This window comes from Panulirus ornatus, chromosome 50, assembly GCF_036320965.1.
Source record: "Panulirus ornatus isolate Po-2019 chromosome 50, ASM3632096v1, whole genome shotgun sequence".
NCBI lineage: Eukaryota > Metazoa > Arthropoda > Malacostraca > Decapoda > Palinuridae > Panulirus > Panulirus ornatus.
Genome location: NC_092273.1, coordinates 5,173,544 through 5,189,123, shown reverse-complemented (window position 1 = coordinate 5,189,123; position 15,580 = coordinate 5,173,544). Strand labels below are relative to the sequence as shown.

Genomic DNA, 15,580 nt, shown 5'->3' with positions numbered 1-15,580 from the left:
ACCCTTGCGTGGCAAGCGGGAGTGTTACGGCTAGGCTTCGATTCTGGCTGCTAGAGGTTTGTATGTTCTGTGAAAGTGCGCGTCCATGTGTGTGTGTGTGTGTGTGTGTGTGTGTGTGTGTATATATATATATATATATAATTCCCTCAACCATTCATATATATATATATATATATATATATATATATATATATATATATATATATGTGTGTGTGTGTGTGTGTGTGTGTGTGTGTGTGTGGAATGTGGAGAGCTGTGGTTTCGGTGCACTACACATGAAAGATAAGAGACAATGTGAACGAATGTGGCCTTAGTCTTTTCCGAGCGCTACCACGCGCGCGCGGGGGGGGAGGGAGTGCCATTTTGTGTAGCGGGGTGGCGACGAGAATGGATGAAGGCAGCAAGTATGGATATGTACATGTGTACATATGTATATGTCTGTGTGTGTATATATATGCATACGTTGAGATGTATAGGTATGCATATTTGCGTGTGTGGACGTGTATGTATATACATGTGTATGTGGGTGGGTTGGGCCATTCTTTCGTCTGTTTCCTTGCGCTACCTCGCTAACGCGGGAGACAGCGACAAAGCAAATTAGATGAATAATAATAACAATATATATATATATATATATATATATATATATATATATATATATATATATATATATATATATATTACTGAATTTTCAATATGATAATCTAATTCAAATTACTACAGTGCAGAACTAAAAAGGCAAAGCAGACAACGCAGTCACCGCGATGTGTCATGTAGTTGGTGGGAACACTGTGGTGTTTCGAATAGATCTTTCAAGTGATAATTACGTAAAAACATGTAGGGAAAGTCCAAGAAATTTTAAACCTATGATGCTATTTATGATCCTGACATATATAAACTGTTAAAGTGGAACGTGCGGATATGTAAATACCACTGTGTCATAAACTAATGATTCATTAATTCATTTGATCGCAAAAATAAGAAACCCTAATAAGAGACGACAGCGTCATCTATGTTTGAAATTCTCAACTGCATTTCTTTAGCTGTCAATCGTAGCCATCATATTGAATTTCTTTGAATATATGTAGTGTATGCATCGCACCGTCTCGTATAGTCCTTCTTGTAAGATGGCTATTTGTTACATAACCTATCCCATATACATGATATTTTTGGCTACTTTGTATGTTTGACGTCCGTTACTGTGTCTGGCTTAATGAACGACGGTCAGCCATTGACAACCGTAAATACATGTGGTAGAAGGCCTTAAGTCCAAAATGGCCAAGTAAGTACGCAGAGTTATCTGCTGCTCACGCAGAAATAGTACCATACAATAAGTTAATAAAAAAAAATCCTAATATCCACTTGATTTTGTATTCTTCCTAAGCACACATCATAAATCTAAATAAGCTACACTTGTAGCAACATCAAGCTGAAGCATCCAGTAGTCAAGCATCATTTTCAGATTCCATCTACCTCGGTACCTCTTTTCCATTTCAGCACTGACATCAAGACCTACCAGGAAAGAATTCCAGGCAGGAGTAAAAGAAAAATTGATCTAGAGAAGTTCGAGAGCCAAGTCCACCATACGTAGATCAGCTTTGTAAAGCTTTTAGCTTTCTTGTCGCCAAGACAATTTTAGCAAACTATTTCGAAAGACTACGAGGCTCCGTGTTCACAAGGTTCCGGGATTTGTGGACAAACAAACAAAAAATATCCTTCCCTTAATGTTGCAGCAGTAAACCTGAGCAATACTAGCTTAGTTCAGTGACTGGTTCCAGCAGGTCTGCTGTCGTAATCTGAGGCGTTAAAAAGGAACTTTTGTTCCCGACTCCCCGAGTAGCAGCCGTTGATATGAAAATCAATTGATACACTAAAGGGAAGCGGTATCTTTAACATATTTATTGAAGACAAGTAAAATGAACCCTGCGTACCTGTTCGCAGTTTCCCGCATTTGCGAGGACGACTGGGCCCTCTACTCTGTGCAAGGATTCTTCGTGTATAATTTTTCACTGAACCAATCGAAATTTTCTTTTACCCCTGTATTTTTCTAGTAAATACCACTGCATTTTAGACGGAAATGACGTTAATTATACTTTACAGATTTTGAGCTTTTGATTTGAAAAGTTTTTGAAACTAGTTATTACTACAAAGAAAAAAAACATGCTAGAGAAAACGGTGTGTAGCAAAGGGTGTTCTACTTGGAAAGAAGCTTTTGGCTATGTTAGCATTCCATCTTTGCTTTAACTATCATACCACTTGTTCTAGTAATTGTATCGCCATGCATTTCACGTATGAGTAACCTATATCAAAAAGCCAAAGCGGAGGAAAAGGGGAAGGTGTTTTGAGTATTATCATAAATGAGTCAGTGGGCGAAGAAAGACTGCGTGCAACTCGGAACAAATGTGAAGTACACGTAATCAACTAAAGAGGATAAAAGTAAATACAGGGAGCAAATACTTTGAAAAATATTGCTACAGGAACAGCATAGATAAAGTAATAAATCGTAGAACGAGATACAATGTCACGTGAATACAGCAGTCGTGTGCCGTCCTAAGCAGGTTTAAATAACACTTCATTATAGGATGAGGCAAAATCTTAACTCATCTTTGTATTTTAATATATCATGATAACAATGTAAAAGTCAACAAAAGATAAAACTGCAGGGTATTCAAAGCTTGAACTCCAGGGTTAGGGTGGAAGCCTGTGTCGGCAGTGGGCCAAGCCAAGCGTCTCAACCGATCGTCAACAGTTGAATGGTGAAAATGAGCGTCGTATCTGCAATAAAGCGACAGCGAAATTTGAGTACCATTCACGCGCTCCAGTTTAAAAGCGTTAATTATGATGATAACTGCAATGATATTGATTATAGACAAGTCTGAAATGTCCTGGTGGAGGCCAGACAAGCTGATCAGATCTCTCAAAAAAAATTACACTGAGATATAAACCCCAAGTTCTTGTAATAAGTTCCTCATCACAGTGTAGCTGTTCTATCCAAATGATCGAAGTGCCTGAATCCAGTAGTGGTATTAGTGCACAACTATCATGGTAATTAGGCTATACTACATTACAGAAGTGGTCACAAGTATTATGGTAATTAGGCTATACTACATTACAGAAGTGGTCACAACTATTATGGTAATTAGGCTATACTACATTACAGAAGTGGTGCCATATCATATAATTTCTACATTACCACAGTGGTGAAGAATGCCATACTACAGATATCTGTTGTAGATGTCAGTGCCCCACCACTGTGGTCTCAATCACTCATTGCTGTAGAGACAGTAGCAGACCTGGGGGGATAACGTCGCCGGCGCCTTTTTTGCCGTAGGCCAAATGTGGCGGGACCACCAAGAGCCGACTTTCCCCTACACACATGCCCTGCACGCCCTGCTCCCACCCGGGGATCACGGCTCCTTCGCCCAGCCGGAACACGAACGGGTCACCGCGGGTCTGGCTGTGGAAGAGACACAAGGCAATATGATAAAAGACGATCAGAGAAATAATTATTGTAGAGTATTGCAGCCAAGAAAGGCGACAATCGAAAAGCATATACAATATTCATCAGGAGTAAATTGTCAGTTTAAGTACAGCTGCTATAAGGCTCAGGGAAGGGTTGTAGAGATTGGCGTGAAGACATGTTCATGTTGCAGTTGGAGAGAGGTAAAGTGCAGAGAAGGTGGGAGAAGGCAAACGTCGTACCTATCTTTAAGAAAGGAGACCAAGAGGAAGCGCTTGACTACAGACTGATTCCCCTGGCAAGCGTGGTCTGTAAATTACTTGGAAAAGAAAACGAGAAAGTAAATGGATGACATCTTCCATAGGAAAGGCTACCTATGTGACAGATAACACGGTTCCAGGGAAATGAGATCATGTGTAACGCACCCCTGAAACTTCTATGAGAGAGTGAGTTCCGATTTAGGTAAAAGAAGGTTGAGTGGATTGTCTTATCTGGACTGCCAGAAAGCATTTGACACTGCGCTACATAGGCGGTTGGCAAAGAAGCCGGATTTTCAAGCAGAAATGAGACTCCTTCGGTGGGTGGATGATTATCGTGGAAGAGAACAATGGACGTATATCATAAGACAAAGGTAGTGTCAGACATCATATTATGGCAGAAGTCACATATTAGTATCAATGAACTTGTCTTATTGTTTGGAAATACATAATCCTTCTAAGAATCTTGACTAACCAGATTAATCATTCACTTTCACGTACAATAATAGTCTATATATGCATGACAGCAAGCTTCTGTAATCCAGCTGGGAAAGATGATCAAGCCCATGTTTAAACGTGACTATGTGGTAGGTTGAAAGCACATAAATGGAACCTAGGCTTTTAAAACGGTAAATGTGAGAGAACTTATCTTGGGAACATGGAACTCCACAGTCGGCGTGGGATTGTGTCTCCCAGGAGAGTCTGGGAATTCTATAATGATGAAGTGAGTGGACATTTGCCAGTGATTACCTGGAATCAAACGTGGTGGCGTTGACGAACTGGCCGGTATAGTGGACAGTGACGAGGTCTCCCGTCTTGGCTTTTCTGGGGCAGGCCGAGGGAGGATTGACCAGCGTCTGCACCATCAGCTTCGTCGGGGCCGTTGGCTCCTTCCCACCGGGTTGAGGTCGGCGCTCCGGTTCCTCTCCCTCTCGTACTGTCCTGTCCGGCAGCTCAATAAGCTCCACCGTAAATGTCAGCGTGGCATCTACGACAGAGAGGGAGTTAGGGAAAAACATTTCGCAGAGAAACCTGACACAGAAATATTGGTATAACATATGTCAATGACTGTCGTGAAGCTGTGGTAAAGCTGAGTACAGCTGATGCACAGCTGTTCTAGAGTAGAGGGGGCAAAACTTAGAAAGCTGTGGTCAAATAGGGAAGTATATCGGTTGTAAAGCTGTGACAAAGTACAAGTATACGGGTCTTGCATTGCTGTGATAAAGTAGTAGAGTACAGCTGCTATGAAACTGAGAAAAAAAATGTGTATATGTTGTATAGATGTAGTTAAGTAGGAGTCTGTCTCTTGTACAAGATGCATTGGAAACGGAAGATTATGGCTGACACGGAGGCATAGCTCATTAAGGAAGATCTGTGTTGAATGAGACGGCAACAGATGTATGGTGAGGTCTGAAAGTACTGCTCGTGTGGAGCGGAAAGGAAACAGAATCACTGAAAGCCTGTCATTTCATTAGTGAAGATATGAGTGATGGTATTACGTCCGGTTTATGACAAGTTCCTCTTCCTCCTCCTCCTCCCTCCTTCCCCTTTACATGCGTTACCCCTGTCCTCCCTCCAGACCAGGAGTGTCGTCACACACTCCTGATTACCACTCCTCCTCCTGCAAGGTGAAAAAGTAGGCTCTTACTTGGGGGGATGACGTTGCCGGCGCCCTTAGAACCGTAGGCCAGATGCGGAGGGATGATCAGCTTGCGCACCTCGCCAACACACATTCCCACCAGTCCCTGGTCCCAACCCTTGATCACCCGACCTGCCCCTAACACGAAGACGAAGGGGCTCGAGCGAGTTCGGCTGGACGAGAAGAAAAGGTAGTAAGTCAACTAAAGCCAAATGAGAAGCAGTTATAGAAAAAAAAAAAAAATCCGGCATTTGGTCGAGTATATCAACAAAGACAAGAGGTGACAGAACCAGTTAGTGTAGATAATACTGATGAATGTTGATGGTCACTCATGAGTTATTCTCTAGACGAATGGAAGCTGGGGAATGTCACCAACAAATGATAATGATAATACTTAGCTTTGGGAATACACACACAAGTACAACTGGAAATGCAGGCTAACACTAAAAATGCTCTCAGCTAAATTTCTCAATCCATTATTTTGATGGTATGAAAAAGACTTGCTTGAGGAACCGACAACCCTTCCCGTCGAACAACACTATTTATCGAACACAAACTTTACTAAAAAAAAATGAGAGAGAGAGAGAGAGAGAGAGAGAGAGAGAGAGAGAGAGAGAGAGAGAGAGAGAGAGAGAGAGAGAGAGAGAGAGAGAGAGAGAGAGAGAGAGAGAGACCGGGCATCAGTGGACGAGTGTTTACCTCTGGTCGAAGATGGTGCCGTCAACGAGGCGGCCTACGTAGTGGACGCTCACCTTATCCCCCACGACTGCTTCTGCAGGGCAGGTGGGCGCGTTTTTGATCACCTGCACCTGGAGCTGATCTTGCTGGCACACAGCCACCCATGCTAACACCGCCAGGCACACGTACGCTCGCCACATCATCCTCTGTAATAACAATGATAACGAACGTAGAATCATATCGAATACAATGCAAATAGGATAACAAGTAACTCATAAATTTACTTGCCAATATAAATAAGCACATACAATATACATCTTTAATTAAATGTAATAAAAGAAAACGATATGTTCTAAAGGGAGGAGCCAGGTGTTTATATAAAAATGTGACCCAAATTATCATCATTGCAGTAAGATCGTCACTTGAAGTGCAGATTCCATAAACTGACTCTAATGCCCAGTGTAAGTATCCTTAATCTTTGCTGCACCAGTTTCAAAACCTGTATGGTGAAGGATGTTCGTGTTTAGACGAGGCCCACACACGGGCATTTATGAGGAGTCGTGGCAAGTACTTAAAAAGATTAAAGTAAAATGATGGAGAGAATACCATTAGGACGCTGGGTTGAGAGGGAGAGGACCTAGCGAAAGTGTCGAGGAATCTGATGATACAGCTTTTAAAACGTACTCCTTAAACCCGGTTTACACGAAGAGGGTATACTACATGTTGGTATTTCATGATCACCAATCTGATTTTCACTGCGCGAATTATAATCTTTTTACTCACTTATCCCCTTGAATTGTTAGTTTGAATACACAGTAAACAGGGGTATCGCAGCTGTGAAAAGAAGACGAATAGGTGCATTAGCAAGCATCAGTCCATACTAAATATAAATGAATACAGTTAAATACATGTGCTTCTGTGGATGAAAGGATGTTTATATACTGGTATGTGAATGTAAGTGGGTGCATGTGTCTGTACTTTTGATAATCATACAAAAGTAACCCTAACAAATGATTTCGTACTAAGCCATTGGGCCGGGCAGTGAAAGTGCTCAAGATGGCACTTTCACGGCACGAGGTTATGACCCTTTCCTCCCTGGCAGGAGAAAGTGGTAAAGGTGAGAAGGGAAAGTGTATGTTTGCCCGTTGTTGTTGTGACAGCTTTCCCGGCAACGCCCGTTGCATCACACAATCATTAGAAACTTGAAAATGATGTTCGTGCGACACTTAGAAATCTCGAGTCACGTCACTTTCATCAAAGAAACATCGTCCATCGTCTGTCACTACAAACAACATCTATTGTCCATCACTACAAATACCACCCACCGTCCATCACTATAACAATCCCTACAAAAAAACCCTTACTGCTAGCACAAGCTGAAGACCAGAAACATTCTACCCTAAACTGCCCACCACCGGCTCAACACAGACTGCCATCACTGGCCCAACACAGACGAAACTTCGGTATCTGTTCTAGATACTTGGGACAACCTGGAGGACGTGGCTGACAACCTGAAAGCTGTAGGATTCCCAAAAAAAGGAATGTTCTGGGTAAACAAAAACTATATCATATTTTCTAAGGGATAACTGCTAGCAGCAGTTGGTTCGCGTCTTGCTGATGTTCTTAATCATTAATAATAAAGCCAAATCTGACTCAGGCAACAAGCTAGATGATGTTCCGCTGAGATATTTACATAGCTGTTTCCCTTCCTTTGATGTCCTCAGATCCCCCATTTGAGCAATCAGACGATCCCCGAAGTATTCATTCTCTTGATAATATTGTTATTCAATTTACGGATGGACATTTTGCACCACATTCCTCTGGCACACATACGTCACCCGGAAACAGTCAGCTGCTCTATTACACTTCATCCGAATTCCCATAATACACTTAATGTATGTTCCTCTGATGCACTCGGCATTTAGACAGCATTTCTTTTATTGCCTAATGCGATTGAGCCACGTTCCTCAATTGTAGAGCATCTGTACCCAGTCTCTCAGACGTAATAAGATATGAAAAGCAATTTTCTAATGCACTTAAACACTTTCTCTGGTGCAATCAGCATTTGGATTACGCACCTTTCTCGTATTCAAACACTTAGTCATGAACACTGTCCGAAACATTTCTTAATCTTTAAATCCGATCACTTTCACTCCGTCAAACGTGACGTGTTCCTGGCCGTTCAGTATGTTATTTTATCACGATTCCAGTCCCAGACATTCACTCACTCAATCCCATCCTTGTATTGTTTCTCAAGAACCATCACAGATTTCTACTCCCAACATCAATCTGTTGTGTTGCCAGTTACGTCGACTCTTGAAATCCTTAAACAATTACACGTGATAAAAATATTTCTAAAGATACTGTCGTTCTTTCTCGTTCTCCTTACGTCAGCACCGACTCCAATCAACAACAATTCCTCATGCTCAAGCTGTTATCGCTCCTACACTTAGGCAGGTGCCTCCTACATTCCTCGGCAAAATAAGACGTAATCACTTATTTAGCACTTCTTAGCATAACAAAGTTAACGAAAAACTTAAGACTGCTAGTTAAGTACTACATATTCTAGTTTCCTTTTTAAGAAGTTCATCAGTCAGCCTACATTAACAATGTTGTCTGAAGGGTCTCCGGTAAATTCCTTTTATTGCCATTGCTATCATAACGTTCATGTTTGATTCTGAGACTTTTTATATAAGGTACTTCGTTAGTACCTGTTCCACGGTAATACTGCAATTGCAGGTGTCACATACAGGAGCAGGTCGATATAGGATTGTCTCAAAATGTCTACTTTTGTTGAAAAAAGAAAGTCATACTTCGACACCTTTCTAAATCCTGCACCACTATGGTGCACTGTGAGGCCCTATCGCCCTGGTGCACAGTGAGGCCCAACCACTCTGAAGCACGTCTCTCTGATGACAGTCATGTTCCTGCACTCTCGCATATGGGTCATGTCATGTGGTCAATCGTCTCAGCCATTCCTCATGTCTACTTCGTCATCTGCGCCATACCCCAGTTATCAATATAACAATTGGAAAAAAGAAAATAAAGGGGAAAAATGTCTCGTATATATAGAATAGGAAAAGGGGAAACGTGAAGTACGGAAAACAATAAACAGTCTAGATCTGTTTTTGTCCGCAAGTGAGCCTGGACAGACATGTCAACAGGGTGACCGATTTCAGGTTATTATGATGCAGTATCTAATGTCTGTTTACAGCCTTTACTCTTGACGTTCGAGTGTTCTGATGTTTCACGTAGTAGGGTAACCCTGTTTGAGACAATTTCATCCAACATATCGTCTGGGAACACAGGACACTGTTCCACCATGTGTTATTCATGGCTCGGCAACACTAGCATGGGAAGAGGTCTGACCTCGGCAACATACCGTTACACTGATATTAGAATACCGTAACTTTCTGAAAAGGATATTATGGAAGCTTATATAAACATTTGTTTACACTTCTGCCCAAAAAGAACAACAGAAAAATATACAGAAAAGCTCGACGGATCGTTCATTATTCCTAGCTTAGATGTTCAACTAAGTGATTATGTTATCCACAGGACGAAATCTAGGTGAAAACTGAAAGTCCCAGGTCAACGACAGAACTTGGGGTTATTTTACTACATGACCAACTCTAAAATAAATTGTCATAAATCTTCTCTGTATACCTAATGAAGCTTTGAATTCTGTAAAGTCAATTAAGACAAAAATATTTCTATTATACTTTCCATACTAATCTACAATGTCCTTCATTACTCTTCGTTTCCATTCTTACATTTTCATTCATATTCTCTGCCTTCCTCACATATACATTGTACATTTCCTCTAGCCTCTCATTTTCCTTACAGCTAACTACATTCTTCACCTTTTTTCTGTCTTCCTTCTATGTTCATCTTTCTTCTACTTGCGGCCATCCACTTCACAGACCAATTCATCCCACTCACGAACACCATCCTTTACACCACCAGCTGTCGTATCCTAGTATCGCCCCGCGCCACAACAAACCAAAAGAGCATATCACCATGTCAGGTTGCATGAAACCTCCATTTTCTGATTGATGATGGACATCATGATCATAACAGTGCGTACAAACACTTCCTCACTATGATCATACACATACATTCAAGCAGACGTCATACATATACAGAGAGACAAAAGTTCTCTCGACTTACACATTCGTCCTTGAGTTTCTGTTCACCACCCCACGCACACTGAGCCCCTCGCGGCTCCCGCTCCCACAGACAGACCGCTACAAGGAAAGCCACATCACAACCATGAAAATTATCATCATTTAGTAGATTGTTTATCAACCTCCACTTTTTCCTCCTTCGTCTTTGCATTTATGCAAAAGTGGCTTGATAAACATTTCTCTTTAAAACTCATTTATTGTTTTTACTAGATTTTTAAACTTGTAGCTGTAAGTAATTCAACAAACCGTTAATCACACACGCACACACACACACACACTGCAATGGTGAGCGTTGTGACACGTCAGTCTAACGGGCCTGGGTACGGGTTAAGGACAGGGGAGCAGGCTCTCTGGATGCCGTCTGTTTTGAAAAACGCCGCGAGTGAAAAGTCACCTTCGGCAAGGTTTTATCGCTCAGCCTGCGATCAAGAGGAAGAACTTGCTCCTCTTCTGACTTGTGCAGCACTGAAGTTGCAGATGCCCCTGGAAGGTCCTGCAGTCATATAATAATAATAATAATAATAATAATAATAATAATAATAATTATTATTATTATTATTATTATCAATATTATTATTTCTTATTATTATTATTATTATTATCATTAATATTATTATTAACATTACTATTTCTTATTATTATTATAGTAATAAAAATGGTTACAAAATAGTACGTATAAAAAGTTTAAAGGCGAGGCAACGAGTTTAAAACTTTCTTCTCGTAATGCACAAATGGCGACATATACAATAACGTGAATGTACTTCAGTTCCATATGCACAGCCTTCAACCCTATTTTATCGTTAAATGGGTAATCCGCTCTCGTACACCGGCGACCTCCATATATATCAATTATGATTTCTGAAGGTACTTGGGTATAACACCACGAGTCGTGAGATAGCGCGACACAAGTCGAAAACCTCGGTCCGATTCTCGACGTAGGGAAGACCTGAAGTGATAATACCCATGATTTGCATCCCCACCACTATCAGCATGAGACCCACACGACCTCCTCCCATTCCCTTTGGTCGTGCGCCACATCTTTCACTTTGACTCCCACACTCCTCGTGACTCTTACCACGACCTTACCACCACCTTGCCCTGGTCTTACCAGGAGCCTCCTCCCACTGATTATCGCCCCAACGCCCTTCTGGGCCCTCTACAGCCTTCCGTCCTCTCACGTGTCCAAACATTTTCAGCCTTACTTTTCTGACTCGCAAATTGACTGGGGACTGGTTTAATCTAGTCCTTATAATCACTTTCTTTTTAATTATCCTGCCTAAAGTTTGACACTTTTTCCAACTATCTCATTTCAAAGGCATCTAATCTTTCTTGCCCAGAGTCTGTCGGCAACCTTGTTGTTGCTCCGCGCAGCGGACCAGACAATACCGTTCATTTATATATTCCCATCGTTGATCTTTACAGGCAATATATGAAAGGGATGGTTAAACCCAACTTTACCTTGTTTTTCGAAGTTAACAGTTATGCGAAATTAACATTCATTTACTGCGCTGGCCCAAGCACATATGTAATACCTCCGCTTGGAAAATACTCTCGCGTGAGAATAGACTCGACTTCCAGTGTTTATGTTAAATAAATATTCAAATAAGAATCAGGATGAGTGCCTCATAAAGCCAAGTAAAATACGTCAATTGCAAGTAAACGTTTCTGTCCATGGTTGTAATACCCTGGACAGATACACGTTCTTCCTTGGATGTTCAAAGGAGACGATTAGCCACAACCTAATATGTGTATCCGCGCTGAGGAAAATTGTTCGAGGTGGTTCTCGTTGCAACAACTGGTAAAGCGGGTGTCCCGTTAACGGAACTCGGTATTCGTACGTTCCTTGGCCGGGAGTCAAGCAGGCCGTGTGAAACCCAAGGACCCGTATTAAGCTATGACCTGGTGAATATCTGGGAGTATAATGATCCCCATTAGGTAAGCTGACGTACTGGGTCTACATCGAACCTGACGCTCCACTTAGAGAACAGGGCTTTGAATCCTTTCATCTCCCACCGCGATGCATTTGCGCATCACCTCGACAGGGAAACCAGGCTGGGCTAGGTAAAGTTACATGCAGGTCGACACATGAACAAGGGAGGGTGACAGAGCTAACGTGGGAGGAGGAGGAGAGGGGAGTGTGTGTTAAGGCGGGCAGGTCTGTAGGTGAGTTAGGGTCGCCGAACCTGTGACGCGTCACTCTGCCACTGCCCGAGGCACCTCCTCTTACTACCTCTCCTCGACCCACATATTAGTATAATTTTCACATATTCATGAATTCTTTTAGTAACAATTACATTACATATCTGTATCCAGTCCTCTCAGAGTGACAAGCACCCGCTCTCCCATACCTGGTAACACAAGTGGGACTCGAGTGCCACACCTAGTAATATAAATCTACTGAAAGTAGAGACACACCAAGGACAGTGAAAAAGACACCAGAGGTAGCAAGACACTAGGGTTGAGAAACACATCAAGGGCAGAGTAAACCAGGGGTAAGGAGGCACACCTGGGTTAAGAATTTCTGGGATAGTGAGAAACACCAATTGTACCAAGACTCGGTGTAATAAGACACACTCGGGGTAGCAAGATACTGGGGTAAAGACACACTAGAGGTTAAAAGACACACAAAGTAGAGATACACCAGATTTAGGAAGACAATGGCGTAGTGAAACACAAGGGGTAGCAAGACACTGGGGTAAACACACCAGGAGTAACGAAACACTGAGGTAGTGCTAGACACTAAGAGTAATGAGACACTAGGGGTAGAGACACACCAGAGGTAGCAAAACATTGGAGATGAGAAACACACTTATGGTAGAATGACCCTGGGGTAAATACACACTAGAGGTAGCAAGAAACACTTGGAGTAATGGGACACAACAGGGATGATAAGACACTGACTGGGTTAGTGAGACACACAGCGTTGTGAGACACACCAGGGGTAGCAAAACATTGGAGTACTGAAACACAAGAGCAGCAAAACAACTGTTAGTGAGACATACCAAGGGTAGGACGACAATGTTGTGAAACACAGCAAGGGTAGGAAGACACTGGGGTTGTGGGGACACATCAGAAGAAGCAAGACACTGGAGTAATGGGACACAGCAGGTGATGAGATACTAGGTAGGTATTGACAGACTCAAGTACCGCACTAGGGTAACCCGGAGCGGTGAGATTTAACGTCTGGTACGTACCTCAGGTGGGCAAGGAGTGAGGCTGGATTGTGACGGGTTCCTCCCACCACACACACGCGCACACTCACACACACACACACACACGTTACAAAGATGAGAAGGATGAGCGGAATAAGTTATGGATGAATGGAATAAATCATGTCCGAATACATATGGGACAGAACCGTGACTAAGTGATATACAGGAAAGTTTAAAGAAAAGACCCAAAAGATTTGGATTTTCTACCCGGAGTGATAAGCTAGAGGACATTTGGAGAAAAATTACATGAGGAAATATTTGTGCAGTTTTTACCGTTATATCAGAATACGAATGAAATTAGCTCGCGATGTAACAGCGAAAGCAGAAAGCATTAAAAAGTTGATTTTATGATACAAAAGAGGAATTAAGTGACGGGTTGGTGGCGTGATCAAATTCTGTACACCACTAAATGTGCAATAATATCATAAGTCCGGCATTGCAAGTCAAGAAAGAATTACGGACATTTACAAATGAAGTTGCCTGCGTGGCAAAATACTTGAGCTACAGGCAAACATGCAGAGAATTATATACACGAGAAAAATACTAACAGCCTAGCCTAATGACTGTTGATACTAGGATTGTGAAAGTAACATTTGTGCAAGAAATTTATCGTTGGAAAACTCGAGAAATCTATGCTGTGCTTGTTTGTCCCTTTATCAAGTCAAACAGCTGCTATACCCGATGGCAAATTGAAGTATAAAAGAAAATGGATGTTTCGCTACTTCTAGCAGGAAGACTGGTCGCAAATAAAATCGGTATCCAAAATTTGGATTATAAATTTAGATTATACATGAATCCCTGTAACCTCTTTATTAGGATTCGTCAGCTTGGAGGCGGCGCTATTCTTTGACGCTGGCGGATTGCACAGATTATCAAATTGGGTAGTGGTAGAGGATGTGGATCGGCGGTTTTCTTTGAAGAATTTGTGAGAAACGATTAGAGAAACAATTTAATGTCGTTAAGTGTTACGACTTGCAGCAGATCTAACACTTGTTTTACACACACACACACACACACACACATATATATATATATATATATATATATATATATATATATATATATATATAGGAAAGGATCATAATTTGTGTGTGATCAAGTATATTCCCATGAGTCCACGGGGAAAATGAAACGCTATAAATTCCCAAGTGTACTTTTGTATAATAATCACATCATCAGGAGAGAGACGTAGCTACGTCTCTTCGTTGTATATCAGCTGACGTATATTTCTTTCTTGTATTTCCCCTGAGGATGTGATTATTACACGAAAGTGAACTAGAGAACTTACCGTGTTTCATTTTCCCCGTGGACTCAAATATATATATATATATATATATATATATATATATATATATATATATATATATATATATATATATATATATCGCCACCCCGCCACACATGAATTGACAACCCCCTCCCCCCCGGATGTGCACGAGGTAGCGCTAGGAAGACAACAAAGGCCACATTCGTTCACACTAAGTCTCTAGCTGTTATGTATAATGCACCGAAACCATAGCTCCCTTTCCACATCCAGGCCCCACAAAACTTTCCATGGTTTACCCCAGATGCTTCACATGCCCTGGTTCAATCCATTGACAGCACGTCGACCCCGGTATACCACATCTTTCCAATTCACTCTATTCCTTGCACGCCTTTCACCCTCCTGCATGTTCAGGCCCTAATCACTCAAAATCTTTTTCACTCCATCTTTCCGCCTCCAATTTGGTCTTCCACTTCTCCTTGTTCCCTCCACCTCTGACACATATATCCTCTTTGTCAATCTTTCCTCACTCATTCTCTCCATGTGACCAAACCATTTCAAAACATATATTTGCAAAGGAATTTGCACTTGTTTCCAAAGGGTGGTAGATTCTGAGAAATACCTATACTGACTATGATAGCACTTAGCAACTATTCAGATGTCAAAATATTGGTGCTAGATTTAAACAAAGCCTTCAAAAATTATACTCATATGATGATTCCTGGAACCTGCAATGGAAATTTTCATGTGAAGACTTTGCAGGTTAACCAACCTCCCTCCCAACCCAGTCTTAAATTCTATACACCATGTACAGGAATGTATGAGTGTTACTCTGCATTCTGGACACCACTCATCCCTACATGGCATTTCTATTTGGCATTTA

General features: G+C 41.6%; 1 protein-coding gene across 2 annotated transcripts; it reads right to left on the bottom strand.

The window, feature by feature from the left end:
- Positions 1 to 2,600: 2,600 nt before the first annotated feature.
- Positions 2,601 to 13,504, bottom strand: LOC139764546 (peptidyl-prolyl cis-trans isomerase FKBP10-like). 2 transcript variants are annotated; one of them, XM_071691296.1, is made up of 6 exons: positions 13,416 to 13,504; positions 6,056 to 6,240; positions 5,366 to 5,529; positions 4,468 to 4,705; positions 3,294 to 3,457; positions 2,601 to 2,775 (listed from the first exon to the last, which is right to left on the bottom strand). In XM_071691296.1, exons 2-6 carry the CDS (start codon positions 6,235 to 6,237, stop codon positions 2,732 to 2,734), a joined length of 792 nt encoding a protein of 263 aa, XP_071547397.1. In that variant the 5' UTR covers positions 6,238 to 6,240; positions 13,416 to 13,504; the 3' UTR covers positions 2,601 to 2,731. The 2 variants fall into 2 exon arrangements, with proteins under 2 accessions (XP_071547397.1, XP_071547396.1); XM_071691295.1 differs by lacking the exon at positions 13,416 to 13,504 and adding an exon at positions 10,205 to 10,387.
- Between the last annotated feature and the right edge of the window lie 2,076 nt (positions 13,505 to 15,580).

Bases quoted from the DNA above. Each gene is read 5' to 3' on its own strand.
- LOC139764546 (XM_071691295.1), bottom strand. From the start codon at position 10,372: ATGCAAAGACGAAGGAGGAAAAAGTGGAGGTTGATAAACAATCTACTA. The intron at 6,241-10,204 runs GTAAGTCGAGAG...TTGTTATTACAG, and splicing joins AGAAACTCAAGGACGAATGT to AGGATGATGTGGCGAGCGTA. The intron at 2,776-3,293 runs GTCTGCTACTGT...GCTTTATTGCAG, and splicing joins CGGCGACGTTATCCCCCCAG to ATACGACGCTCATTTTCACC.